At 42.7% G+C, this 27,086-nt stretch overlaps 1 protein-coding gene and 1 non-coding gene across 4 annotated transcripts in view; one reads left to right on the top strand and one right to left on the bottom strand.

The window, feature by feature from the left end:
• GATA6 (GATA binding protein 6) overlaps positions 1 to 26,281 on the top strand; it is a 33,622-nt gene extending 7,341 nt beyond the window's left edge. For all 3 annotated transcript variants that reach the window (XM_033178150.1, XM_033178151.1, XM_033178152.1), the window contains exons 3-7: positions 234 to 400; positions 4,746 to 4,871; positions 6,382 to 6,469; positions 6,565 to 6,668; positions 24,938 to 26,281. In XM_033178150.1, the coding sequence (XP_033034041.1) occupies positions 234 to 400; positions 4,746 to 4,871; positions 6,382 to 6,469; positions 6,565 to 6,668; positions 24,938 to 25,105 (653 nt within the window). In that variant the 3' untranslated portion in view covers positions 25,106 to 26,281. The remainder of the gene's footprint in view (positions 1 to 233; positions 401 to 4,745; positions 4,872 to 6,381; positions 6,470 to 6,564; positions 6,669 to 24,937) is intronic.
• LOC117064316 lies at positions 3,390 to 3,491 on the bottom strand. The gene has a single exon (XR_004429379.1). It is a non-coding gene; the product is annotated as a U6 spliceosomal RNA (small nuclear RNA).
• Positions 26,282 to 27,086: the final 805 nt, after the last annotated feature.

Below are 27,086 nucleotides of genomic sequence, written 5' to 3'. Positions count from 1 at the left end.
CTCTACTGGGGCGCCCCGGGTGTGCAGAAGTATTGGACAAATGGTCAGCGGATCGATAGTGACGAAATAAAAACCCTGCTCCTGGCTTTGCGGCCAAGGAGAAAAGCGCAGCCGGGAAGGATGCGGGCAGGGAAGCCAGGCACCCGGGCTGGGGGCCGGGGTGCCCCGGGTGACGCGGGGAGGGACGGGTCCGGGGCGGCCTCACGCGCCCTCTCGCCCCGCTGTCGCCGCAGACCTGCTGGAGGACCTGTCCGAGAGTCGCGAGTGCGTGAACTGCGGCTCCATCCAGACGCCGCTGTGGCGGCGGGACGGCACCGGCCACTACCTGTGCAACGCCTGCGGGCTCTACAGCAAGATGAACGGCCTCAGCCGGCCCCTCATCAAGCCGCAGAAGCGCGTGGTGAGTGTGACCCGCCCTGCCCCTGGCTCGCGGCCGGGCCCCGGGCTCTCCTGGCCCTGCCCGCCCCGCCCTGGCTCTGCCTGCCTCCGGCGTCCCCCTCGCTAGGGACAGGTGCGGCCGCCCCGGTCCCACCCGAGCTGGGACCCAGCGGTACCATCCTGTCCCGGCTGTTCCACCGCCCACCCGCTGGCGCCCAAGTGGAGGTTACCCCGAAACCGGCGTCTGGGAAGCCAAGATAGCCTTTCCACATATTTACGCGCAGGGAATGACGTTCCTAAATGACAAAAACAAAAACAAACAAAAAAGGAAGGTGCAAAATGTTACCATGTTTCAAGCAAAAAAAGAAAAAAAAAAACTATATATCTCTAGGTGTACTTGCCAAAGCACTGTAATAATTTTGGTAAGATAGGCAAAAAATTGGTGATGGTAACCCGAGGAGAAAAACAGACCTACCGAGGCTGGGCGAAGGAAGACTTTTTTCACTGTGTATGGTTTAGATTTTATCCTTGAAAAAACCATGCTCACTTATACCATCCAACCCCCCGAATAGAATATGCCAGAAATCCACCCACCCTCTGGCCTCCTCACAGCCACATTCTTTTGGGTGCCTTTTACTTTGTCCTTTCCACCTTCTTGGTCACTTCTACCTCTTATCCTCAGATGTATCCCCAAATTCCGTATCTTGGATTGCCCTTGAACCTAGTGAAAATTTATTTGCTCTAACTTTTGTTATTTCGAAATCAGAGAACCTCGTAGAACTTGAGAAAACGTGTGGTGTGTATGTTCTTAAGTTGAGCATTTTCACCAATTCGCACACACGTAGTACTTTTTATCTATTTATTTATTTTTGAGACGGAGTTTCACTCTTGTTGTCCAGGCTGGAGTGCAGCGGCGTGATCTCGGCTCACTGCAGCCTCCGCCTCCAGGGTTCAAGCGATTCTCCTGCCTCAGCCTCCCGAGTAGCTGGGATTACAGGCATGCGCCACCACACCCAGCTAATTTTTTTGTATTTTTAGTAGAGACAGGGTTTCTCCATGTAGGTCAGGCTGATTTCGAACTCCCGACTTCAGGTGATCCGCCCGCCTCGGCCTCCCGAAGTGCTGGGATTAAGGGCGTGAGCTACCGCGCCCGGCCACCTTGTTTTAAAGTAAGGGAATCCTGATTTCAGGGATTAATCTTGTATTGTCATTGTTATGTGTGCTTCTTAGCCGGAGAGAGTATTTACCGCTGTAATGGTTAGAGAAAATAAAGGAAAGCTTTCACCAGCCCCATTGTAAGGCTAACATTTGTTTAGCGAAGTACTCATAATCTAATAACCCTTTAAAGCTAAATATGTTACAGTTAGATGCCAGACGTCTTAAGTATCCCAGTAATTTATTTGTTATACTCTAATTAGCAGGAACAAATGCTACACATGTTGTTTGTGTTAAATAGATTAGAGTGAAATTACATCACAATGTAAGTCTGACGCCTTAAAGAGAAGCAATTAGTTTTATGGTTGGTTTTGTTTTAATGCATTTAAAATAAAGTGGCTGAGGTTAATTTAATGAATGTATATGCCTTACACTCGTCACAACCTCCCACAGCTTAAAATTTTCTTTAAAGAAATTTTAACTGCATTGTGTGACTCTCTGTGAGTTTCATTTTTTCTTAAATGCATCATACTAAAGAAGAAAAAGTAGTAAGTGGAAAATATCCCACAGAAGTTCCTTGTGTTCATATAATAGACAACACACGAACAATGAAACTGATTTATTTTTCTGGAAAGGCACATTGAGCTGAGTACTAACTGAACTCTCAAAGGTAACATTTTCTAGAGATTGAGCAAAAATTTGGTGGAAGAGTAGCCATTTTCCAGTTGCATCATAAATTTGATCTAGTAACATATTTAGATAGTGCCATTTGTTTTGTGCATGTACCAGTAGAAATAACTTAGAAGAAAAAAAAAAAGAACAGTTTTTAGCATTTCTGAATCAATTAATTTTCTTTGTGCTTGGCAGGTGTCTTGGCCATAACCAAGGTCAGCAAATATGCTTTGTAAATGGGTTATAAATGATACCAATTGAAGGGTGTGTCACTATCAATGAGGTCTCCTTGTGGGCTTCTTATTTATGGTTTTGATGGATCTGGCTTAGTTCTCAGAAACAGAATGTTGAACTCAAGTTTGTTTAGCCAGCAGTATAGAACCAATCACGGTGAATCTGAACTTGCAATACATTGCAAAATAAGAGATTTATGGTGTAACTTGAATTCTTTGTCAGTGAGGAGTATGACTGAGATCACTTGTTACAAGGAACTTTTATAACCCATTCACCTGCATTTCACATGTTTATGAGGACTGGCTTCACTTATGATCTGCAGTTGACAGTCATAAAGTCCTTTGTTATAATGGCAAATTCTGATAACAAGTTTGCTTCACATTGGCTCCAAATTCCACTGGAAACTGTCATAAATGACTGGTTTATAAAGTGAACCTTCCTGTCCCTCGTTTACTAATTTCACATTTATGAAGAGAAAGGAGCCCTTTCCTAAAAAATTATTTTCTTTTAACCACAAAGAAAAAAGAAAAGCCTGGATGTGTAAAGTTTTGTTAATATGTTGTGATTTTAGCAAAGCAGTTTCCCAGGTAGCTCTCCTGTGAGCCAAGCATACTCATTTTAACTAAAGGCAAATTGATTCTTAGCGCTGACTTCTTAGAAATGTTGTAGTGCTAAAACGTTTGCCAGTGTCTCTTTGTGTTTATAACTTATCTGTAAAGAGTGATGCTAAGTAATGCAACAGGATGTGAATCATAAATGCGAATTTTAATTTCATCTTTTAAATTTGCCAGCAAAAGTTTTGGAAGTCTCTGTCCTGTAATCTGTGAATATTCGATACATATTCAATTTACATTTCTCTTCTTCATTCTTTACAATTGATTTTTCTTAACTTCGCAAATTTTGTAATTTTCAACTTAGTTTGGTCCCGAATCTTTCTCTAATTTATTTTTTTTAATATGGAAAGCTTCACGAATTTGGGTGTCATTCTTGTGCTGGGGCCATGCTAATCTTCTCTGTATCCTTCCAATTTTACTATGGAAGCAAGCATCCTTTTTTTTTTTTTTTTAACTGAAGCTGTGTCACAATTTTTATAGTAATTTACAGCATTTAAAAGGAAATTTAAGCTTGGCAACTTAAAAACAAGTTTTATATTTTGCCGTTCTGGGTAGGAAATTATATTAGCTTAAACTCCCATCCTTTATAATTAACATGTAGTAATCCAGAGATAATAAATTCCCTTTAAGGATGTTGTGGGCATAAAGAAAACATGGAAATGGGAGTGACAGTGGCAGACAGGTGGCCTTTTACCTTTTCTGGTAATACCAATTAACCCTTTGTATGAACAAAAGTTGAGAATAATACTGATAGGGCAAATACATTAGTATCACTGCATCTAAGACAATGGCAGCATTAAGATGATGCCATAAAATTTGCTTGTATCTTTTGTAAAATAGATAAAACAAAAATACAGGCAGCAGGCAATCATGATGGTAATTATGGAATGTGCTCAAATATATTTCTTTTTTTTTTTACAAAACATTTACCCCCTTCTGAAATCCATTTCCATTAATGTACTTTCAAAATTTCCATTAATCTACTTTCAAAGGCCCTTTCAAAGTTTCTGGTTTACTCCTTTACATATATCTGAGAAACAGACCTGATGATCTCCAGTTTTCAGGGGAAGTGGTGACTGCCCAGAGCCATTTAGCACATTGGCAAGTGGCTTGTGATTGCATTTCATGACTTAAATCTCAGACCTGTGATAGTGCACCGCCAACTGCTGTCCACGGTAGGGGGCGGGCTGGGGGGGAAGTGGGGCACTCTCATGTTGATGTCTACCTGTGTTGTTACTTCCGGTGTGTTTTGAATATAACTCTATTTGGCCAACTTTTAGAAAATCTTTTAATTCCCCTAAAAAAGATACCAGTAGTATCTGGGAAACTCTAAACTGGAGAAGAAACTGTGGGTGAAACTCTCCTTGTTAGGACGCTGGTAAAAGCTTTGCATGAAGTTGTTGGCCAACTATATGACTGCTCCCTGGTATTCTTGAATCCATGGAGACAGGGTAGCTGGAGGGTAAATCAAATCTATAGGGTCTAGCACACTATGCAGACCTCAGATTTATTGGTCCAGAAAAGTCAGTCTAAGTACACTGCAATTTTTTTTCTTAAGGACCATTTCATTTATAATAAAACAGATACATGCTTGTTGATGACAGGGACAAAATACCTTAATGTATGTATGTAGCATATATATATATATATGTCACTTATGTTTTTCCACTTATGTTCTTGTACTGTTTCTAGCCTTCATCACGGCGGCTTGGATTGTCCTGTGCCAACTGTCACACCACAACTACCACCTTATGGCGCAGAAACGCCGAGGGTGAACCCGTGTGCAATGCTTGTGGACTCTACATGAAACTCCATGGGGTATGCCATGTATTCTGCTCACTTATATATACATTTAGTGTCTGGTTTGTATGTGATTTCAGTTACAAAAAATCAGCAAATGAAAGATACTCAAGTGAAAAATTTGAATGCATCTGATTTATTACTGAATATGTTTAATATATTCAGTGTACATACTGAATATATTTACTTTATTGAATCGAAGGTGCTTTTAATTATAATATGAAATATTATCTTATGCACAAGTAGGAAACAAAAAATGCCACCAATTGAACTATTGCAAACGTTCATTTCAGACACATTCCAGTTTTCAAAATGCAAAAATGTGAAAAATGTGTATTTTAGAATGGGTAATATGGTGGTAACCATTTTTAAAACTGCACAGTTAAGGAAATCAATCAAAAATGCACAATCACTGGTCTATATCTCTTAAAAATTTTGAATGTAATCAGACATTTATGCAAAGGAATAATGCATTGAATAGTTACAGTTTGAAATATTTCATAGTTCATTTTAAAGGATTGCACAAAGCATCATAAACACCTCAATCTTAAAAAATAGAAAAATAGGCCGGGCGCGGTGGCTCAAGCCTGTAATCCCAGCACTTTGGGAGGCCGAGACGGGCGGATCACGAGGTCAGAAGATCGAGACCATCCTGGCTAACATGGTGAAACCCCGTCTCTACTAAAAAATACAAAAAACTAGCCGGGCGAGGTGGCGGGCGCCTGTAGTCCCAGCTCCTCGGGAGGCTGAGGCAGGAGAATGGCGGGAACCCGGGGGGGCGGAGCTTGCAGTGAGCTGAGATCCGGCCACTGCACTCCAGCCCGGGCGACAGAGCAAGACTCCGTCTCAAAAAAAAAAAAAAAAGAAAAAAAAAGAAAAATAACCTTGCATCTGTAGGAGGAAGGAAATACTTGATCTCTTTTAAATAATTCTTATTCAATGAATAGCTACTCATTTCAAACAATAAACATTAAGTTGAAGGAATTAAATTCTCCTTGACAAATCATCTCATTCTTTCTGAAGGAATCTCTGCATTTGATGAGGAAAGTGTAGTCTTTGTGCACGTGGGATCTCTTGAGTGTGTATAAAAATTGGATTGAAATTTATGCCAAGTTCTTTTTTGTTGTTGTTTCTTTTTCTTGTTTTGAGATGGAGTCTAACTCTTGTTGCCCAGGCTGGAGTGCAGTGGTGCTATATCGGCTCACTGCAACCTCCACCTCCTGGGTTCAAGTGATTCTCCTGCCTCAGCCTCCCAAGTAGCTGGGATTACAGGTGCCTGCCGCTGTGCCTGGCTAATTTTTGTATATTTAGTAGAGACAGGGTTTCGCCATGTTGGCCAGGCTAGTTTTGAACTCCTGACCTCAGGTGATCCGCCTGCTTCGGCCTCTGAAAGTGCTGGGATTACAGGCATGAGCCAGTGCGCCCGGCTGCCAAATTCTTTTAAATGAGGGCTTTTAGTACCAATGTTGGGTCTTTGATTTTTCTTCAATATAATATTAAATTTATGGCCTATGTGAAAATTTTTTAGGTGCCCAGACCACTTGCTATGAAGAAAGAGGGAATTCAAACCAGGAAACGAAAACCTAAGAACATAAATAAATCAAAGACTTGCTCTGGTAAATATATTAAAATGACATTTGACTGTAAAGTATTTGCCAACCTTAACAGTAGAGCATATGTGTATTTATAAGGTTAATTTTGGCTGTTGCAGGTAATAGCAATAATTCCATTCCCATGACTCCAACTTCCACCTCTTCTAACTCAGATGATTGCAGCAAAAATACTTCCCCCACAACACAACCTACAGCCTCAGGGGTAAGTGTTAAAACAGCATAGACTCCTAAATGACTGGGTTGCTCTCCAGTAAATTATCTCAAATTTTATCTTATCTGGTAGTACAATAATCTAAACCAACAGTTCAGTTTAGTTAGTTGATACCTAAGAATAGTTTTCAGAGGAAATTACATTTAAATGTCAACAAAATGACAAACTTAAGTACTTTACAAACCTCTTAATTAAGATCTGTATCATTTTCTTTATGGCTAAATTAACCCAAGTAAAAGCAAGAAGTTTTGGTTTAAAGAGTTTTAAATTGTTTTATTTCCAGGTTTTTATCAGCGTTGCTATATATATTAATGTATATATTTATGTATTTCTAATGTAGATCAGAAGAACTATGAGGTCAGTGGTGTCATCGATCACAGTGCCCGTAACATTTAAGTAGCTTTTGTTGATCGTATCAATTCCAGCCTTTTTTTGTCATCCACGCAAAGCAAAGCTCATCGTAAAGTGTTATGTGCTGCTGTATTCACTGATTTCCTTTGCCCAGTTGTGTTCTTGCTGGGAGAGCGTGCCTTCTTCTAATGCACCTTCATTGTACCGGGGTCTATGTCAGCTATGACAAAACCTAGAAGTGATTTGTGCCACTGTGGACAGGAGATGCCTGGGTCTTTGTGAGGATCATAGACTTAGTTTCTTGTAAAGCTGTGACCAAAACTCAGTTTGCCTCAAGTAAAGAGCATTTTCCCACCCTAATGTTTCCCAAATTTACCTGGAATGCCCTTCGAAAAAATACTGGGCCTTTCCTCAGACCTCAGTGAGCTCCAAGGCAGGGCCTCCGGTGAGCAGGACTCTAAAATGTGCCCTTGTGACCCTTGGGACTATACTGAGACTAGATTAGGACTCAACACCAGCATTTAAATGCCTATTTACTTAGTAATTGTTTTCTACATTTAGTTTTATCCTGAAATTATTTGGGGTACTTTAAAATACTAGAGATTCCTGGGCCCCACCCTGAATTTTCCAAGTCAGAGTCTCTGGGTGTGGGGCTTGGATATCTGTTTTTGAACAAGTGCCCCAGGTGAAATTGGAACTACTGCCCTGGAGGTGTTTGGGAACCACAGACCTGGTTTCTTTCCACCGTATTTTTACTGGCTTTAACAAACAAAAATTAAATATTTAAAACAGAATGTTTAAACTGTGCTTAAAATTATATTTGATATTTTTCTTTGTCCTCCAACCCAAATTCTTTTGAGCTTTTTCTGTAATGAAACAAAACATCTTTTCAGAGTTTCACAAGGGGAGAAACCTTTTAGTTGTTTTTTGTTGCAGACTCATGGTAAAGAATGATTTTAGGCTTTATAAAGGTGGACTCCATGCCAGGGTGTTGTGTTTTACAGGCAGGTTAGATGTAACTGAGGATTGAAAGTGGTAAACAGAACATGTTTCTTAGGAAATGAAAAGATTATTTAAAAACTTTTTTTTTTCTTTTTTTTGAGGCTGAGTCTTGCACACCCAGGCTGGAGTGTGCAATGGTGCAGTCTCAGCTCACTGCAACCTCCACCTCCTGGAGTCAAGCAATCCTCCCACCTCAGCCTCCCGAGAAGTTACGATTATAGGCATACACTACCTCATCCAGCTAATTTTTTTTTGAGACGGAGTCTCCGCTCTGTTGCCCAGGCTGGAGTGCAGTGGCACGATCTCAGCTCACTGCAAGCTCCACCTCCCAGGTTCACGCCATTCTCCTGCCTCAGCCTCCCGAGTAGCTGGGACTACAGGTGCCCGCCACCACGCCCAGCTAATTTTTTTGTATTTTTAGTAGAAATGGGGTTTCACCGTGTTAGCCGAGATGGTCTCTATCTCGTGATCTCGTGATCCACACGCCTCGGCCTCCCAAAGTGCTGGGATTACAGGTGTAAGCCACCGCGCCTGGCCAATTTTTTTTTTTTTTTTTTGTATTGTTAGTAGAGACAGGATGTTGGCCAGGGTGGTCTCGAACTCCTGACCTCAAGTGATCCACCTACTTCGGTGTCCCAAAGTGCTAGGATTACAGGCGTGAGCCACCACGCCTGGCCTAAAAATATCCTTTATTATGCCCTAGTCCTCAGGAGCAATTATGTAGCTAGAGGCAAAACAATTTGGTTTTCTAAAGCAGGGAGGGAGCTGCCTCTCTCCTAACTGAAATGAAGACTGCTGCCAGCTCCAAGTCACTTTTGTTGGTGGTACAGTCCAGCTTAAATGTGGCAAAAAGACTAATTTGAATGATAAATTGCACTGAAGTTGATATATACCCAACGGTGGGCTTGGGGACTTGGAACCATTGTGGGTGAAGTCTTGTGATTTTGTGATGTAAAATTTCCAAATTGGCTATTAGCAAGTCCTGTAAGTTGCCCTCCAGGGAGAGGAGTGAAAAGGCAGTGGAAAGGGCTATGGTCTGGCTAGGAGAAGGGCCTTGGGAGTTCTATCTCTGGTCCTAGGCTTGTTGTCCAAGGGTCTCTTGCCAGGGACAGAGCAAATGCAGGTGGCTTGCTGGGTCAGTGCTCTTCAGAGGAAAGATCAGTTTCCCACCAGGGAGGAGGCAAAGCAACAAGGATGTTAAGGATGGAGTTTGAGAGTACTAGTTTCATACCAGGCCTTCAGCTGCAAGCTTCCATCCCTTTGGTAGCCTAGGCAGCCTCCATGGGGACTGAGACGCTGGGAGTGGCTGGTGTGAGCTGCAGCCAGGGGGCATCTTTCCAGCCTCTGGGCTGGGCTGCAGAAACGCTGTCTGACTGCAATTACCTGGGCAGGGGGTAGGGTTGCCGGCCTGCCTACAGACCTCCCCAGTTCCCCAGGGACTGACTCCTGGCCTTGTTCCAAGCACACGGCTGGTGCCTGGGCTTGCAGGGTTTTATTTCATGGATGTCTCCAAAAGCCTCTACCTGCTGTGGCCATTGTGGGGAAACAGCTACTCGTCTGCTGGCTGCCTTTGGAAGCTGTCCCCCTGTAAGAATACCTGTAGTAGGCTTGAGTGGTTTCCCCAGGTTGTTTTAATGGCGTGCCCGCATATGACCGTGGATCCCTTAGCACTTTTTGTTGTCCTCTCTGGGTGGGCTGAGCCTTCATGTGTATGGCATGGCCCATGTGGCAGCTGAGTAGCTATGAAGAGTCTGCTGGAGGAGCCATCTGTGAACAGCTGGTAGAAGCATTTTTAAAAGGTGGCTGTGTTGACAAAGGTGTGTCATTTTCCCATTTTGGTCACAGTGCGTGATGTTAGAAGGCAGCTGGCTTTGTGACTGATTGCCTATAGGATTCTGTGAAATGCTGTGGGTGAAGAAAATATCAGATCCACACAGCCAGGTTGTATCTGGTATTTAGAAAGTATATGTATTACATACACAGCACTGAGGTTGGCTTGGAGTTTAAGCCTCCTAAGGTAATGCGTCCACCCCATGGATCTCCAGCGCTCCCTGTGACTGACTGGTAGAAATTAGTAGTGCAGGGGGACCCTAGTTTGATGGGGCCACGGAGCTACAAAGCAAAGGGCGATCTCAGGCACACTCCCAGCAGAAGATGGAACTGGGACCACATATCCCTCCATTTAGAGGTGTAAGTAGCAGTATCACTGCCTTTCTTTAATGATTGTGAGTTATAGCAAGGAAGTAAAAAACTGTTCCAGAGGCCCATATGAAACATGCTATTTACTTTAATTCCCCCTTGAAAAATCAGTGGTAGATCACTGGTAGGCGTTCCCAGCAGGCTTATTTTAACTCCTGGGACATGACAGGAACAGGGTTCTGACCTGCCTTTCATGCGGCCATTTAAGTGATGGCACCAGGGCCTTAGCATGACGCCAGCGTCCTGAGCTCTCTTGGCCAGGGTGAAAGGAGCCACAGGAGCTGAGTATTGTGGAAGGGGCCTATCGTGGTTTTCTGCTTCTGGGAGAGGGGGGTCCAGGGCTCCCCTCCCCTGGCAGGAATGAAGGTGTGGGCATAATTCCTAGTGCACGGCATTCTTCCGGGATAAGTTGTCCTAATGCCATGAAAATGTTTGTGCTGCTCTGAAACCTCATGTCTTAGCTTTATATACTTGTTAATCTGTGCTTTCATGAGACCTGTGTCTGCGCAGAAAGGAGACATTCCTTCAGATAAGAGTCAGCAAGTTAATGACCTCGCCACCTTATGACTCAGTTTCTCTTGGTTATATAGGCTGTGCGTGTGCTGGAGGCACAGGGAGGGCAGTGTGCTTCTGTCTGAGATCAGGAGGACTCATGGCCATGCAGCCCTGCTTAAAATATTGCCTATTTTTTTCTTTTGAAATTATTTTTGTTTATTAAAAATGTATGTTAAACTTAATTTGTGATAGATGGTTACTTTCTGTGGCAAAAATAGTCTTTCTTTCTGGCTAAGAATTTTCTTATCCATGCAGATTTACTAAAAAATGTATATTTAGTTGATCTAAATAGATAATCAGATTTTCTTTGGGCTGGGCGCGGTGGTTCACCCCTTTAATCCCAGCACTTTGGGAGGCCGAGGCGGGTTGATCACCTGAGGTCAGGAGTTCGAGACCAGCCTGACCAACATGGAGAAACCCCATCACTACTAAAAATACAAAATTAGCCAGGCACAGTGGTGCATGCCTGTAATCCCAGCTACTCTGGAGGCTGAAGCAAGAGAATCTCTTTTTTTTTTTGTATTTTTAGTAGAGACGGGGTTTCACCGTGTTAGTCAGGATGGTCTCGATCTCCTGACCTCATGATCCGCCCGTCTCGGCCTCCCAAAGTGCTGGGATTACAGGCTTGAGCCACTGCGCCCGGCCAAGAGAATCTCTTAAACCCGGGAGTTGCAGGTTGCAGTGACCTGAGATTGCATCGTTGCACCCCAGCCTGGGCAACAAGAGTGAAACTCCGTCTCAGGAAAAAAAAAAAAATTTCTTTGGCTTTTGTTCTCTATGGATTGTAAGAATATTAAAATCTTTTTTTCTCTTGAATTTCATTTATTGACTGAATTGTATTTTTTATATATATATATATATTTTAGTTGTTATATATATATAAAATATATATATATTTTAGCAGAGAAACATGGTAATGTTCTATTTCTGCAATAAGATTTAATAAGTAGTCCACAAATGGCCCTACTCCTCCTATTTCTCCTCTTATAACTCAAAATTTGTAAAACTGTAGGATACTTTATAGCTCAATCCCCAAATTTTATAGATAAAAAGTTTTTTTCTTAATTTCTTTTGTAATAGGGATTAATTTGGAGATGAAATTAGCAATAATATCTGAAAATGGCAGCTACAGAAAAATTAGCAATAAGACAATGTCTGAGAATGAGAAGTCACTGAACATATTATGCCTGCCTAAAAATAGTTTCTATAAATAATTGTTTTAAAAAATTAGGCCAGGTGCAGTGGCTCATGCCTGTAATCCCAGTTCTTTGGGAGGCTGAGGCTGGAGGATCACTTGAGTCCAGGAGTTAGATCAACCTGGGCAACATAGCAAGACTCCTGTCTCTTTCTAGTTCTAAAATAAAATGAAAAGAAAAATGTAAACCCTATTTAAGTTAATATTAAAACTACCCATATAATATTGAAATCATCATTAAACACAAAGTATTGAAGTTAAATGGAGAGAGAAATATATCTGACCAGCCCTTGCTTTACTGGTCCTTGTTCCATTTGAGTAAAACAAAGTGCCACATCTGGAATTGTTTAAAACATGCAGGTGGTAGGGGTGGGTGGAGAGAGACAGGTATAGACATAGATCTTACTACTGGTCAGATTTGGACTTGCTTTAAAGGAGTGATAGCTAGAGTTGGAGACGGCTTCACAGAGTAGAGGAAATTACAATTAGTTAGGATTTTTGCAGGGAAAAAATTGGGACAGAGGTATCCAGGAAAGAAGAAGGCATGGGAATCTTTGGAGCTGAAGGGAAATAGTTCATTGTGGCTGGAGTGTAGGGTGTAAGAAGCCAAAGGCAGGAAGTGAGGCTGATAGAACGGGTGGAAAGTAGATAGTTGAAAATATTTCTTTCTTTTTTTTTTTTTTTGAGACGGAGTCTCGCTCTGTCGCCCAGGCTGGAGTGCAGTGGCCGGATCTCAGCTCACTGCAAGCTCCGCCCCCCGGGTTTACGCCATTCTCCGGCCTCAGCCTCCGGCCGGAGTAGCTGGGACTACAGGTGCCCGCCACCTCGCCCGGCTCGTTTTTTGTATTTTTTAGTAGAGACGGGGTTTCACCGTGGTAGCCAGGATGGTCTCGATCTCCTGACCTCGTGATCCGCCCGTCTCGGCCTCCCAAAGTGCTGGGATTACAGGCTTGAGCCACCGCGCCCGGTCGAAAATATTTCAAATCAACGTCAGGGCCCAAATGATGTGATGGACTTTATTTAAATCCTGCTTCGGTGACAAATGTGTTTTCTGTCTGTACACTTGAGTTCAACAATTAGGACCTTCTTACTGGAGGGTTCTGTATTTTGATAATTGATGTAAACAAATGTAGCATGCGCCTGCTTGTCAAGTTTACAAGCAGAGTTTTATTAGGGAGGAAAAACATCTCCGGCTAGCTGATTCTATGCGCTGACCTTCTTTAGGCAGGCACTGCAATTTCTCTGCCTCCAGGGATTCTGGGGGCAGGATGGTTGGAGTGGCTGCCTGGTTACCTCTTCTAATGGAAACATATTAGACATGGCGTGTTAGGGATGGGAAATGTGTTTCCTCACCTTTGTGGGGCATTGCTGGTGATACGCAACTTCCACAAAGAGAGGTAGACAATAACCTGAGACATAGAGACTCAGGTTCCTCGCTGGTTGCATCTGGGCCTGTTTGGGTGCACCTTAACCACTCTTTTGTTCTGTTTCTTGCTAGTAAATAGGTGTCATCGTTCCCGTCCCCTGTGTGCTTCTGGGACACTGTGTGCTTAGCTAGACCTATTTCCCTACTGTAGTCACCCCTGAGCTGTGTGGTCGTTTGAGGGAGTTAAGCACCCATAAGTGCTTGTGGCCTACAGCAGTGATCTGGGGACTGACTCAAGTTAAGATTATTTGATGTGCTGTATAAGGCCTCTGAAGAAAGTTTAGGCAGGTAAATATTTTAAATTGTTTATATAGATTTTATTTCATATATAATATTTGCATCCCGTGGGGGAAATAGCAAAACACCTTAGTAGGTCCTGTAGCTTACCATGCACTTTCCAGTAGAGGGGGAGTCTCTATTAGCAGATTTACACTCCGCTGTCTTTTTCTCCAAGTGATGGAATTATTTTCGATTTACTGTGCACTATGGTTGGTCACAAAATTATAGTTCCTGTGAAAGAGCTGGAAGGAACGTTTCTGAAGGACTTGTGTTGAGCTTATACTGTTAAGTTGTTCAGAGGAACCTATGAAGGTGAGCTCTGATGCAAGAGACTGCTAGGGCTGGAGCAGAAAATTACTGCTTCATTTTTAACTTGAATATGCCACAGAGCTTCTAGAGGACTCGAGACCCAAACAGTGGTGGATTGGTCTTCGATTTTGTCATAGTGTTCTTGCTTTGGGCAAGTTTTTCCTTTTCCTGTACTCTCTCACTTATAAGATAGTGAACAGAGGGAGGCAGGAAATTAGTTTCTGTCAGGTACCTTTTATGTGCCAGGTGCTTTAGATACATTTCATTTTTTACTCCTCCTTCTAAGTGAGATGCAGAAGGTAAAGAACAGTTCTCAGGTCCGGTGTCAAATTGAGAAGCATGGTTTCACATTGGCCGCAGGTCTGGCTGATGTGGTCAATGTTGTTGCCACTACAGCGTGTTAGATTAATATATGATATCAGTTCATTTCTTTGAAATCTTTAGAGAGAAGAAAGAATGTTTTCTTAAAGAAATTTGACTAACTTTGAATAATTTCAGCATCAAATATCCTCCCACTGAAACAGGTGGGAAAACAGTGTGAGAGAAGTTTTTTGCTCTTGACCAAGAATGTATTTAAGGCACTTAATGCAAATTTTCTTATCAGTGTTATACTTAGAAATCAAATGTGTAATGGTAGTAAGAATATGGCAGTTGGGTAACATTAAGTTAAAAAAAAGTAGTAAAAATTAACTTTTGTTGACATACCTAATGTGGTTATAACAAGGTTCTTTTAAGAGAAACACAAGATTGCAGTACTGAAATCCTTCTAATACTGCGATTTAAATCCATACACAAGCAAATGCTAAGTTTTGGAACTTTTCAGAATGTTCAAATTGTCTTTAATGAGTATTTATGAAGAAATCACTGTAAAAGCATTTCTTAATAGGCAAGTACCTATTTTTTTTTTTTTTTCAGAGTCTATCGTCCAAAACACTCGTTTCTAAATGAGTAGCAAAGGGGTTAAAAATCATTAATCTCCCAAAGGATCTGTGAGAGAGTTGTGTGGTTAGATATTATTATTGCCTCATTTATAAACCAAGATCCGGAGTGACTCCTTAAGGTCACAAAACAAGCCAGTGTTGAAGCCGGGACTGGAACCGACGTCTCCTGCCTCCCAGTCCAGGGCTGTTACCACTCCCAGGGAGTTGACCAATCATCACGGTTATTAATATCCCACTTGCCACATGCTACAAGCCATGAACATAAATATTTCGTTGGCGTTTTATCTTCATGCTCCCTATGTGCCAGGCTCCCTTTCTTTCTACGTTCACAGCCCCTTCTAATAACTCACGTTCTTGTCTGACCACATTGGCCTTCGCATGAAAGTCACACGTCACCCCGGCAGGGAATGTGCAAGCATGCGGATTTGCATACTTTCATTCTGATCTCAAGGCTTTTTCTAGACTTCCTTTTTTTTTTTTTGAATCCTGTGTGTGTGTGTGTGTGTGTGTGTGTGTGTGTGTGTATGACAGGGAGGATGGTAAGAAGTAGTTAAAAAATAGCATTGTGTGCTATATCAATATCCAATGGCTTTGTATGTACATTAGGAAACAGTAAAGCTTTAAATAGTTTGTAACATATGTCCACATAATTTATCACAGAATTGTGGTTTATTTAATAAGTGACTCATTATCACTATCTGGTAGCCAGAATACTGGATAAAGAATAAGTATGGGTAGAAGTTATTCACCATTTCTTATAGCCTCATCCCAGAACACAGCTTTTCTTTCAAATTACAGATTCTTTGCAATTTTCTTTCCCCCCTGCCGCCACCTCTATAAGAATATACAAAATTGTCAGAAAACATGAAATAATGTTACGGGAAAACATGGCCAAATTTAAGAAATCTGGCTTAGATTGCTCTGAAAGGTTATTGCTAAATGAATCTTCGAAGAAAACGAATTCCTTTACTGGAACAAAAGTAATTTATTATGCATTTCATGGGTGTCTGCCAGAAGAGTTACTAGCAGTATGAAGATCCAGTGGATATGAATTAAGTACAATCTGTTAGTTCTGTTCGTGTTTAGACCTACCTGTTAATTTTCTCTGAAATTTTAATAATTTAAAAAAGCATCTCCAAAGACAGGTGTTGGCAATATGACAATTCACCACTCAGCTACCCATCACATCATCACATCAGGCTTTTTTAAAGGCTCAGTACTCAGAATTTGTGAGACTGAGCACAAAGACATTATTTTATTAACCTCATATTTTAAGAATGATTTGAACAAATACATAACAAGGCATTGATTTTAATGTCCTGTTGGGGTCTTATGAGTAAACAGTTCCAAGTCAACATCTGACGATGCTTAAATCATGATCCGACTTGATGGTGTGCTGCCTGTTTTGGTTGTTGGCTTGGCACGGTTTCACCAGAGCTGGGCCACATGCTGCAGAACCATATTTTAATTTTATTAAACACAAGTATTTTACATTTAAAGCTGTCATTAAATTTAGTTGCTTGATTCGTGGTGAAGCCTGAATATGGTCAAAAGTTTATTCTGGGGGTTCACGGATTAGCAGCTGGGAGGAAACAGATTCCAGCAGCCAGGCGCTAGTTCCAGCTCTGTCTGTGTGAGTATAGCGAGCTGCCAAGGTTCTGTAAATCCTCTGTTTTCCTCCTTCTACTAAAGGGGAAAAGTAATTCCTACCATCTGGTCCTTAGGAGTATTGTGTAGAGTAAGTGGGAGATGCCTGGAGCCCTCTTTGAAGTTTAAGAAGAATAGCACTACTTAAATACGGGTCTTGGAAGTTAATAGTGATCAGCTTTATTTGCATGGCATTTTTTTTTCATCCCAAGATATTAGAATAAGATCCTCACTTTCTTAATGGAGACGTTTAGAGGTGTAGAGTTACTGTGTTAAGAAAATAAACACATTTTAGAGATTTGTATTTCTCTGATAGCAAATCTTTTATTCCTTCTGATACTTAGTACTTTCCTAATGCTTTTTGTGGTTTAAGTGCATTGTAAATGCTTCTTGGTATGTTTTCTGTAATTAAGATGGAGAGATTAAGATGCTCATCCATCTCCTGAAAAGTGAGTTTTGTTATAAAAATTAAGATCGTAATTCAGCAGGTTTTAAATCTTGCCTCAGGATTCTGTCCCACTTAATTTGAAGGTTAGTAGTGTGATTCATTCTGATTCATTTAGAGGATAAGCTTTTTCTTTAGGGTGCTCATTGACTTCAAGTTGTGGGACAGACCCTCTCCCTTGCGATTTCTATTTGTACACCAGTATTTTGGTGATAATCCCAGAGTACTTACAAACTTTCACTGGTGCCTTTCTTCACCACAACATGCTTGCTGTTGAGTGTGCACAGATACATAAAACAGTTTGCTCTTTTGTCCAGAATAGATTACGTGCATAGAATTGCTTTCCTCTTCTTGAAAAGGGCAGCATCCCTTGGCGTGGCTATATCCTTGCCTACTCAGGCCTAGAAAAGGGGCCAGAGGGGTAGGGGTTGGGGCAGAGTGGGGGAGCAGCTGGTGAAATTTCCAGTAAGGAATTTGTTTGTTGAATTAAAAAAAAAATACAGAACTGTTCTGCTGAATAGTTAGGTCATCAGCTGAGGTGACGGTGACTCTCCCTCTAGAGAGAAGTTGTCTGTGTTTTTTTGTTTTATTAAGTTGTTAAGAATTCGAGAGTTTCATTGTGATTGGTTTTCACATGTCCTGGTGGAGACAGAATCTGTGTGTTCATGCGTCTTTCATGTGTCACCTTCTAAACTATTATTGAGTCACTTCGTGTCTGGTCCTCTGTTACCTCCAGCCAAACTGAAATGATCATAGTTTATATAGTGGAAGTTACGATTTGCAGGAAAGCATTTCCCCTTTGTTGGAATTTATACAAAGTTTTTAATTCCTCTTTTGAGGAAGGCAGCTATAAAGCACCACAGGAGTCTAACCTAGAGGTTACAAAAGCAGAGAAGAGCTTTGGCAGTGAGGGACGGCTGGCTTCCCCTCACACAAGAAAAAGCCGAAAGCACAATCTCACTCAGATGTGTAGGAAGGACGGATCAGAGGCTGGGGGAGCCGACAGTCTGCCTTGCAGTGAAGGAGGCAGTGTGATCACCATCAAAGTCGTCTGCTCTGGGAAGGATCACACAGTCGTCCTTCAGCCTGCCTGGGGCGCCGTGTTTTCTTTCTTCAGACCGAGACTGCACGAAGAGAGATTCCAGCAAGGAAGATAGAGCATGCCCGATACACTCCTCTCTGGTTTTCTTCGTCAAAGGAAATGTATGCACATAATCCACAAGCCAAAGAACCCATGTTTTTCTTTGGAAAAGGCTACGCCCTTTCAGGGTTTCCTTTTCTCGGCTGTGTTGCCTTCCCATCAGAAGCCTCCCCGTTATGGGATGTGCGAAATGAAGGAAAACAAAGAGACACTGCTGGGCATTCGTCTCCATGAGTTGATCCAATCAGAAATCTTTGGTTTTTCAGATATGTGTCCAAAAATGAGTGAAGGCTCCTCACAGGGAAAAAAAAAAAAAAAATTCCAGTTGATCTAAAGATGAACTGTGGCTACCTCTCAGGCTAGCAGATATTTTCCACGTCCCAATCTGTAGCAGCCCAAGCTCTCCCTGAAGTCATTTATTCCTTTTGGAGAGAGTTTTCCAGCCCAGCTGCTCTGCCTGTCTCCCACCTAACCCGGCCAGCTTTCATTGGTAAGCCCAGGCTGGGTCTGGCCCTGATAACACATTCTTTCAACAGGAAGTACCTCCATTTTCAGTTGTCTGTGGGCGGGTGGAGGGCAGATAAGCCTTGAATGGAAACACAGAGCCGATTTCTGCTCCACCCTCCTTGCACTTTGATCAGGGAGAGAGCAGGGACCTCCGCCTGGCCTGTGCTGCCTGCTGAAAGGAGGGAGGATGGTTGAGCTGTGGGCATTCCGGAGTTCTCCCTCCCTTTTGTTCAGGAACGTTTATTTAGGTTGGTCTAGGTTAGTGAAGTGCCTGCTTTTGCTGGGTTACGATGTCTGCAATCTGAACTAAAGTCCTTTCAAGGGTTGAATTATTTGTGGGAAAATATATTAACCAATTGAAGTTTATATGTGTATTTGTATGTGTGTGTATTAGGTCCAGGATCATATTACGTTTTTCTCTGATTTCCATCCCCCGCCCCCGGCCCACATACACACACATTGTACTGATTCTCAGTAGGCAGCTCTTGACTATCATTAGTGAGGGAAAGGGACTTGAAAGATGAACAATAACAGGACAAGCCACACTTCTTAAGAAGAGTCGTTGTGCCAACTCTGAACACCTAATGCTTTTAGAATATTGGTTTTGAGGCCAGGCACGGTGGCTCATGCCTGTAATCCCAGTACTTTGGGAGGCCGAAGCAGGCGGATCACTTGAGGTCAGGAGTTTGAGACTAGCCTGGCCAACATGGTGAAACCCCAAGTCTACTAAAAATACAAAAAGCAGCCTGGTGTAGTGGTGGGCGCTTGTAATCCCAGCTACTCTGGAGACTGAGGCAGGAGAATCACTTGAACTTGGGAGGCGGAGGTTGTAGTGAGCCGAGATCCCACCACTGCACTCCAGCCTGGGTGACAGCGTGAGAGAATATTGGTTTTGAGAGCTGAAGTTACACTGATGCATGGAGTTGACGTGTTGGTGTTTTAACTTGTATGGAACTGTGTGTTTCACATGTGTGCTGTTGGCCAGGCCCTGTCCTATGCCAGGTGGCAGGGAGATGATTTCAGGGGTGGATGGGAGCCCTTCTGACCCGCCCTTCTGTTAGTGCCCCGACTCTGGTTCCCTCCTATTTTTTCAAGCCACTTTCTGATCCCATCAAGGTTGGCTTGTCCCTCAAGTGCCTTGTGTTTTCTGGTACTCATGTCTTCTATTCACCCAAAGTTACTAGGTTGGTGCAAAAGTAGTTGTGAGTTTTGTCATTACTTTCAATGCCAAAAACTGCAATTACTTTGACACCAACCTGAATAGATGTACTATGCAATTCAATTTAAGTATTCAAAGAAAGATATTCAAAGAAAGTTATAGATGCCTAATAGACTTGGCCCTCTCAGCTAGTCCCCTGTTTCTCCCCTCCTCCCAGGGGACCTTTGTAATACTTACACATGTGCATGGATAAATTGCAGTTATGACATGTCATTAATATCTTGCTGTTTTTTGTTTAACATGGTGTTACAGGATTTTTTTCCATTTTGCTCCATGATCTTATTATTTTTAATAATTGCGTAATAGTTCATTGAGCGGATGTACCCTGCTTTTCTAAACCGTTCCCATGTTATTCGACATTAGATTGTTTCTTTGGTTTCTACTATTAGAAGTAACCTTGCGACGGTTGGCTTCCTTTGTGGAACCTTTCCCTTCTTTTGAATTATTTCCTTATAATACATTTCCAGAAGTGAAATTACAGGGCAAAGTAGGGTCTAAACTTCTGGATGGCTCTTGACTCTGCAGCTAACTGCCTTCTGTAAGATGGGTGTACAGGAATGTAGCCCTGCCAGCCATGAGTGAGGGAACTGGTGTTATCATGTAACATCAGCTTTTCTTTGCAGCCTTTTCTAAGGCTACCAAGCATTGGGCACAAGTACTTGCCCCGTTTTTCTTCTGACAGGCTCAGCTATTGCTTTTAATTGCAAACGAGCAGATTCATTTTTAGGAGTGCATCACTCGTGGAATTTGAGGTTTAGCTTAACATTTTGTCTGAAAAAAAGACAGGTTATTTTGGCCAGTTGCTTTTGGAATTGTTACGCAGGTGTAAGAATAACGTTCAGGGTGTTCACGTTTCTTTAATGTGGCTTGTTGAAAAAGAGTCAATGAGTGACCAGGTGTGGTAGCTCATGCCTGTAATCCCAGCACTTTGGGGGATCGAGGCAGGTGGATCCCTTGAGCTCAGGAGTTTGAGAATAGCCCGAGAAACATGGTGAAACCCCATCTCTACAAAAAATACAAAAATTAGCTGGGCATGGTGGCACATGTCTGTGGTCCCAGCTATTTGAGAGGCTGAGATGGGAGGATCTCTTCAGCCCAGGAGGCAGAGGTTGCAGTGAGCTGAGATCGCACCCAGTGCACTCCAGCCTGGACAACAGAGCGAGGCTCTATCTCAAAAAAAAAAAAAGTAAAAAAGAGAGTCATGAGACTTTTGAGTGGCTACAGAACACTTTGATTTATTTTTGTGAAGAACTGTCAGTGACAGTTTGAATAGGGTCATTCTGGAGGTGGTTCTCTTTGAGCGCCGACTATGTTCCCACTGCTTCTGCCCCTGCCTGGTGATGGGGTAACATGCCTGGGCTGAAGGATAGAATGAGGAGAATAAATTACATCTAAGCCTCTTAACCTTAACAATAATAATTAGATAACAAGAGTAGCTTATACTGACATAATCTTTACTGTTCTCAGACACTGTTACAAGGGCTTTACATATATTAACCAATTTAATTTTTTTTTTTTTTTGAGATGGAGTTTCACTCTTGTTGCCCAGGCTGGAGTGCAATGGCGCAATCTCGGCTCACTGCAACCTGCCTCAGCCTTCCGAGTAACTGGGATTACAAGCATGCTCTACCTTGCCCCGCTAATTTTGTGTATTAGTAGAGACGAGGTTTCACCACGTTGGTCAGGCTGGTCTCAAACTCCTGACCCAAGGTGATCCACCTGCCTCAGCCTCCCAAAGTGCTGGGAATACAGGCGTGGGCCATCGCGCCTGGCCTAGCCAATTTAATTCTTGCAATAACCTTATGCCATAGGTGTCTCTTTTTATCCCACTTTATAGGTGTGGAAACTGAGGCACACAAAGTTGTATGTCAGGCTTCTGGTTTACCTCTCCCACATAGTCTCTTCACTCTTTTGCTTCATCCTTCTGTTTTTCTGCTGGCTTTTCTTCTGAGCAGGCCAGGTGACCGCCTCTCTTCATCCGTCCTGCCTCCCATTTTGAACATCCTTCTCTCGCCGATAACAATAGCTTCCCTTTATGGAATGTTTAACATGGCAAGGCACCTTGCCTTCGCTTTTACAAACATGAGCTCATTTAATTGTCACAGCCATCCCTGAGGTGGGAAATGTGAGGACCTGGGCACAGAGGAGGCTCAGGGGGACTGCATTCGGGAAGGGACTGAATCAGGACAGGACTTGAGAGTCCAAGCTGCTTCCCCTCCTCCCCATGCTCCTGTGCGGGCTGCCTTTGGTTCCTTGCCCAGGAGTCCTTGCCCTCTGCTATTCCTTTTCTGACTCCTGGGCTACCTTCCTGTCTCAGCCATTCATTTGTCGTTCATGATAAGCAGCCAACAGTCGACTTTCTCATGTGTATGGATCCTGGCTCCCCACATAGCCTGGGAGCTCCTGGGGCGCGACTCTCTTTCAGGCTCCCTGGTCTAGTGTCTGGCTGTCAGTTGGTGCTTTGCCGATATGTCTTTTTTTCTTTTCTTTTTTTTTTTTTAATTTTTACTTTTTAGAGACAGGAGCTTGCTCTGTCCCTCAGGCTGGAGTGCAGTGATGCAATCATAGCTCACTGCAGCCTCCATCACCTGGACTCAAGCAATTCTTCCACCTCAGCTCCCCAAACAGCTGGGACTACATGCCCAGTTTACTTTTGTATTTTTTGTGGAGATGGGGTCTCCTTAGGTTGCCCAAGCTGGTCTCAAACTCCTGGGCTTAAGTGATCCTCCCTCCTCGGCTTCCTAAAGTGTTGGGATTAAAGGCACGAGCCACCGTGCCCAGCCTGCTTATGTTTCTTGTTGCTGGCTGTGGTGGTGGTGACAGACCCCTCTGCTGTCTTGGCATTTCCCTGCCATTTGAGATGGGCTGTTTCCTGGGCCAGTTCAGGAACCTTATCCATTTCAGAAAATAACACTTGTTGCGGTGAAGTCAGATGTAGTCAGATGCATGCTGATGTGCCTGTTTTGGAATAAGAAAATCAATGCAAAGTTGAACGTGACATATATCATTATAAGGAAGCTCACTCTAATAGTTCCTTTCTAAATAACTAATTCTTTTGTAATGGAATATCATTCTTTTGCTTATTTATTTGGGGGTTAAATCTGGATCCACACTGGATTTACTTCTCGTAGAGTCTGGAATTAAGGGCTAAAGTTAATCACTATGTTTATAAGTATAACCACGTTCATGGCATTCAGTTCATTGGACAGGATTACTTTAGCTCTTTCAGAACTGCCACAAGAATCCATCTGAAGCTTGAGACATCTCACTGATTTTGTGAAATTTGCTTTTTAATGCACCTAAAACCCCCAGTTTAAGTCTTTACATTTGCGTTATGTAAACAAAAGTTTGGGTGTGGGGCCAGTGTTGTTGCTGGATTTTCATAAAACCTCATTTCTGCTGGAAAGGGAAGGAGTGGTTACCTTTGGAGGGGTTGGGTTTGGTCTGTCTGGTTGGGAGGAAGGAAGTTTGGGTGTTTAGACTCAGAGGGCTTGCTCCCTGAAGTCCTGCCTCCCAGTCTCATGCGCTTATGGTGAGGGTTGAGAGCAAACCAGATCTTGTTGGAAAAACCAGTAGAGTTGAACCTCATTCACTTGCAGGCTGCAGAGGCTCGGCACGCTTCCTTTCTGTTCTGCCTGTGTCTGCTGCCAGAGAAATGGCTGTTTTAAGGATTTAATGGGATTATGTATGTAAAAAAGAAATTCTTTGAAAAGTACACAATGTCCTACCTCTGTCAAATAACAAGTATCTGGTAATTTATAGAATGGAACCCTGAAAGCTTGGAAGGAATAAGAGCTCCTGAACTTTTAGAAGGAAAAAGATGATTTTAAAAAGTACATGATTATAGTGAGATTTTTCAAAAAGCTTCTCAAAAGCAAGTTTATTCAAACTGTTGTCTAAACAGATTTTAGTTATTTTGGTTTGATTCTACTAAATTATATGATGTTTCCTATTTGGCCTTTCTCATGTGAATGGGAGGAATGGGTGGAAGAGGGGAAAGGTGAGCTTGTGCTTCAAGAAATCATTGTGGCCGGGCACAGTGGCTCATGCCTGTAATCCCAGCACTCTGGGAGGCTGAGGCAGGCAGATCACCTGAGGTCAGGAGTTCGAGACCAGCCTGGCCAACATGGTGAAAACCCGTCTCTACTGAAAATACAAAAATTAGCCAGGTATGGTGGTGCGTGCCTGTAATCCCAGCTACTCGGGAGGCTGAGGCAGGAGAATCACTTGAACCCAGGAGATGGAGGTTGCACTGAGCTGAGATCGTGCCACTGCCCTCCAGCCTGGGAGACAGTGAGACTCCTTGTTTCAAAAAAAAGAGAAATCATTGCCATGATCATGCATGGCAGATAGAGGATGTTAGCATTTTCTTTATAATGTGGTCTGCTTCAGATATGGACTGTTCTTGTAAAGAATTAAGGTAAATGAGGTAGATTTTAAAACCTGTATATGCACGGGCTCTTTTTCCATGAAGTCAGTGCTAAAAAATTTCACTTATCAGGGAATGTTGAACTGTGTAGCTCTTCTAAAAAGTCTAAAAAGACTTTGCCATCATTGAATAAGCCTTGTTAGAGCTGTGTGTGTGTGTGTGTGTGTGTATGTGTGCACGTGCGTGCGTTTCTGTTTGGAAATGATTAGGTTGTGCATGCATCATTAATACCTGTTTACCCACACAATGAGGTTTGTTTCACCGGCAGAGATCTTAGAACTTGGCACTTTTTACAAATAGGATTCCTTCAGTTCCCCTTCCTTTTGTCCAGCTCTGCATCTTGTCAGTGGCTCCTGCCCTGAGTTCTAAAGTTTCTAAGGCTTGGGTGGCCAGGGTCAGGTCAGTGGCACCGTGTGCAATGCAGGGAAAAGCCCCCACTTGCTGGGGGCAGGGGATAGTAATGCCGACCTCACTTCCCCTGCCCTGGATCCGCCCAGGAGCGGCTCTGGCCCTGGCTGCACTGACCCGTTCATTAGTTCTCATGTGTTTAACTAGCAGGATGGTAACCGCCTCTCCCCTTCTCGTCTCTCCTCTCTGGTCCCCCTCTTCTGCCAGGCGGGTGCCCCGGTGATGACTGGCGCGGGAGAGAGCACCAATCCCGAGAACAGCGAGCTCAAGTATTCGGGTCAAGATGGGCTCTACATAGGCGTCAGTCTGGCCTCACCGGCCGAAGTCACGTCCTCCGTGCGACAGGATTCCTGGTGCGCCCTGGCCCTGGCCTGAGCCCATGCCGCCAAGAGGCAGGGAGGGCTCTGCCGCGGGCCTCACTCCACTCGTGTCTGCTTTTGTGCAGCAGTCCAGACAGTGGCGACTGCGCTGACAGAACGTGATTCTCGTGCCTTTATTTTGAAAGAGATGTTTTTCCCAAGAGGCTTGCTGAAGAGTGAGAGAAGATGGAAGGGAAGGGCCAGTGCAACTGGGCGCGTTGCCTCCCTCTCTGGCCAGGGCCACTCCAGCCAGCCCGCCTCCGGGGCGGACCCTGCTCCGCTTCCAGAAACCAGGACCAGGACCTGGGCCTTGCCTGCTAAGGAATATTGAGAGAGATTTTTTAAAAAAGATTTTGCATTTTGTCCAAAATCATGTGCTTCTTCTGATCAATTTTGGTTGTTCCAGAATTTCTTCATACCTTTTCCACATCCAGATTTCACGTGCGTTCGTGGAGAAGATCACTTGAGGCCATTTGGTACACATCTCTGGAGGCTGAGTCGGTTCATGAGGTCTCTTGTCAAAAATATTACTCAGTTTGCAAGACTGCATTGTAACTTTAACATACACTGTGACTGACGTTTCTCAAAGTTCATATTGTGTGGCTGATCTGAAGTCAGTCAGAATTTGTAAACAGGGTAGCAAACAAGATATTTTTCTTCCATGTATACAATAATTTTTTTAAAAAGTGCAATTTGCGTTGCAGCAATCAGTGTTAAATCATTTGCATAAGATTTAACAGCATTTTTTTTATAATGAATGTAAACATTTTAACTTAATGGTACTTAAAATAATTTAAAAGAAAAATGTTATCTTAGACATTCTTATGCTTCTTTTACAACTACATCCCATTTCTATATTTCCAATTGTTAAAGAAAAATATTTCAAGAACAAATCTTCTCTCAGGAAAATTGCCTTTCTCTATTTGTTAAGGATTTTTATACAAGAACACCAATATACCCCCTTTATTTTACTGTGGAATATGTGCTGGAAAAATTGCAACAACACTTTACTACCTAACGGATAGAATTTGTAAATACTCTAGGTATCTGTAAACACTCTGATGAAGTCTGTATAGTGTGACTAACCCACAGGCAGGTTGGTTTACATTAATTTTTTTTGAATGGGATGTCCTATGGAAACCTATTTCACCAGAGTTTTAAAAATAAAAAGGGTATTGTTTTGTCTTCTGTACAGTGAGTTCCTTCCCTTTTCAAAGCTTTCTTTTTATGCTGTATGTGGCTATAGATACTCATATAAAACAAGTGCATGTGAAGTTTGCAAAATGCTTGAAGGCCTTCCTTTCAAAGCGTAGTCCTTTTGGAGCTGTTTTATACCTTTTATACCTTGGCTTATTTGAAGTTGACACATGGGGTTAGTTACCATTCTCCGTGTGCATTGGGGACAGTTTTTATAAGTGGGAAGGACCCAGTATTAGATTTGAGATGATAAGCATTTTGTTTGGGATCAATGGTTAAAAACATTCTAGAAAGTTCAGATTTTTTTTTTCTTTGTGAGCGAAATATATTCTGGCCCAAGAACAGAGCGATTTCCTTTCACTTTTTTCCTTTTGCAACGTGCCTTGAAGTCTCAAAACTCACCTGAGGTTGCAGATGTTACCCTTATCAGAAGATACGTAGAAATGATTCCAACAGCCTCTTTGTATTTTCTTCATTGTTGAGTAGATTTCAGGAAATCAGGAGGCTGTTTCACAATACAGAATGGTGGCATATAGCTGTGGCTCCCTGAGTGTACAGTATTTTTTACTTCTTTTCTTGCACTTATAACAGTCATTCTGTGGGGTTCAGTCTGAATCTTTCAAGAGAAGGAATGTTTTCCTTAGTCCTGGTGAATGCTACTCTTTGGAGGGACAGTGTCCATAGCCAGTGTGTGTGTGTTTTTCTGGGGAATTCAGTAAGGCCAACATGCACCCTGATATTATAAGGTGGGCCAGAACAATGGTTAAGATTGTTGGGTATGCAAGCAGATCACTAGGCTT

Source organism: Trachypithecus francoisi, unplaced genomic scaffold (genome assembly GCF_009764315.1).
Source record: "Trachypithecus francoisi isolate TF-2019V2 unplaced genomic scaffold, Tfra_2.0 Lachesis_group19, whole genome shotgun sequence".
NCBI lineage: Eukaryota > Metazoa > Chordata > Mammalia > Primates > Cercopithecidae > Trachypithecus > Trachypithecus francoisi.
The sequence above is the reverse complement of the archived record's forward strand: the minus strand, read 5'-3'. Positions and strand labels throughout refer to the sequence as shown.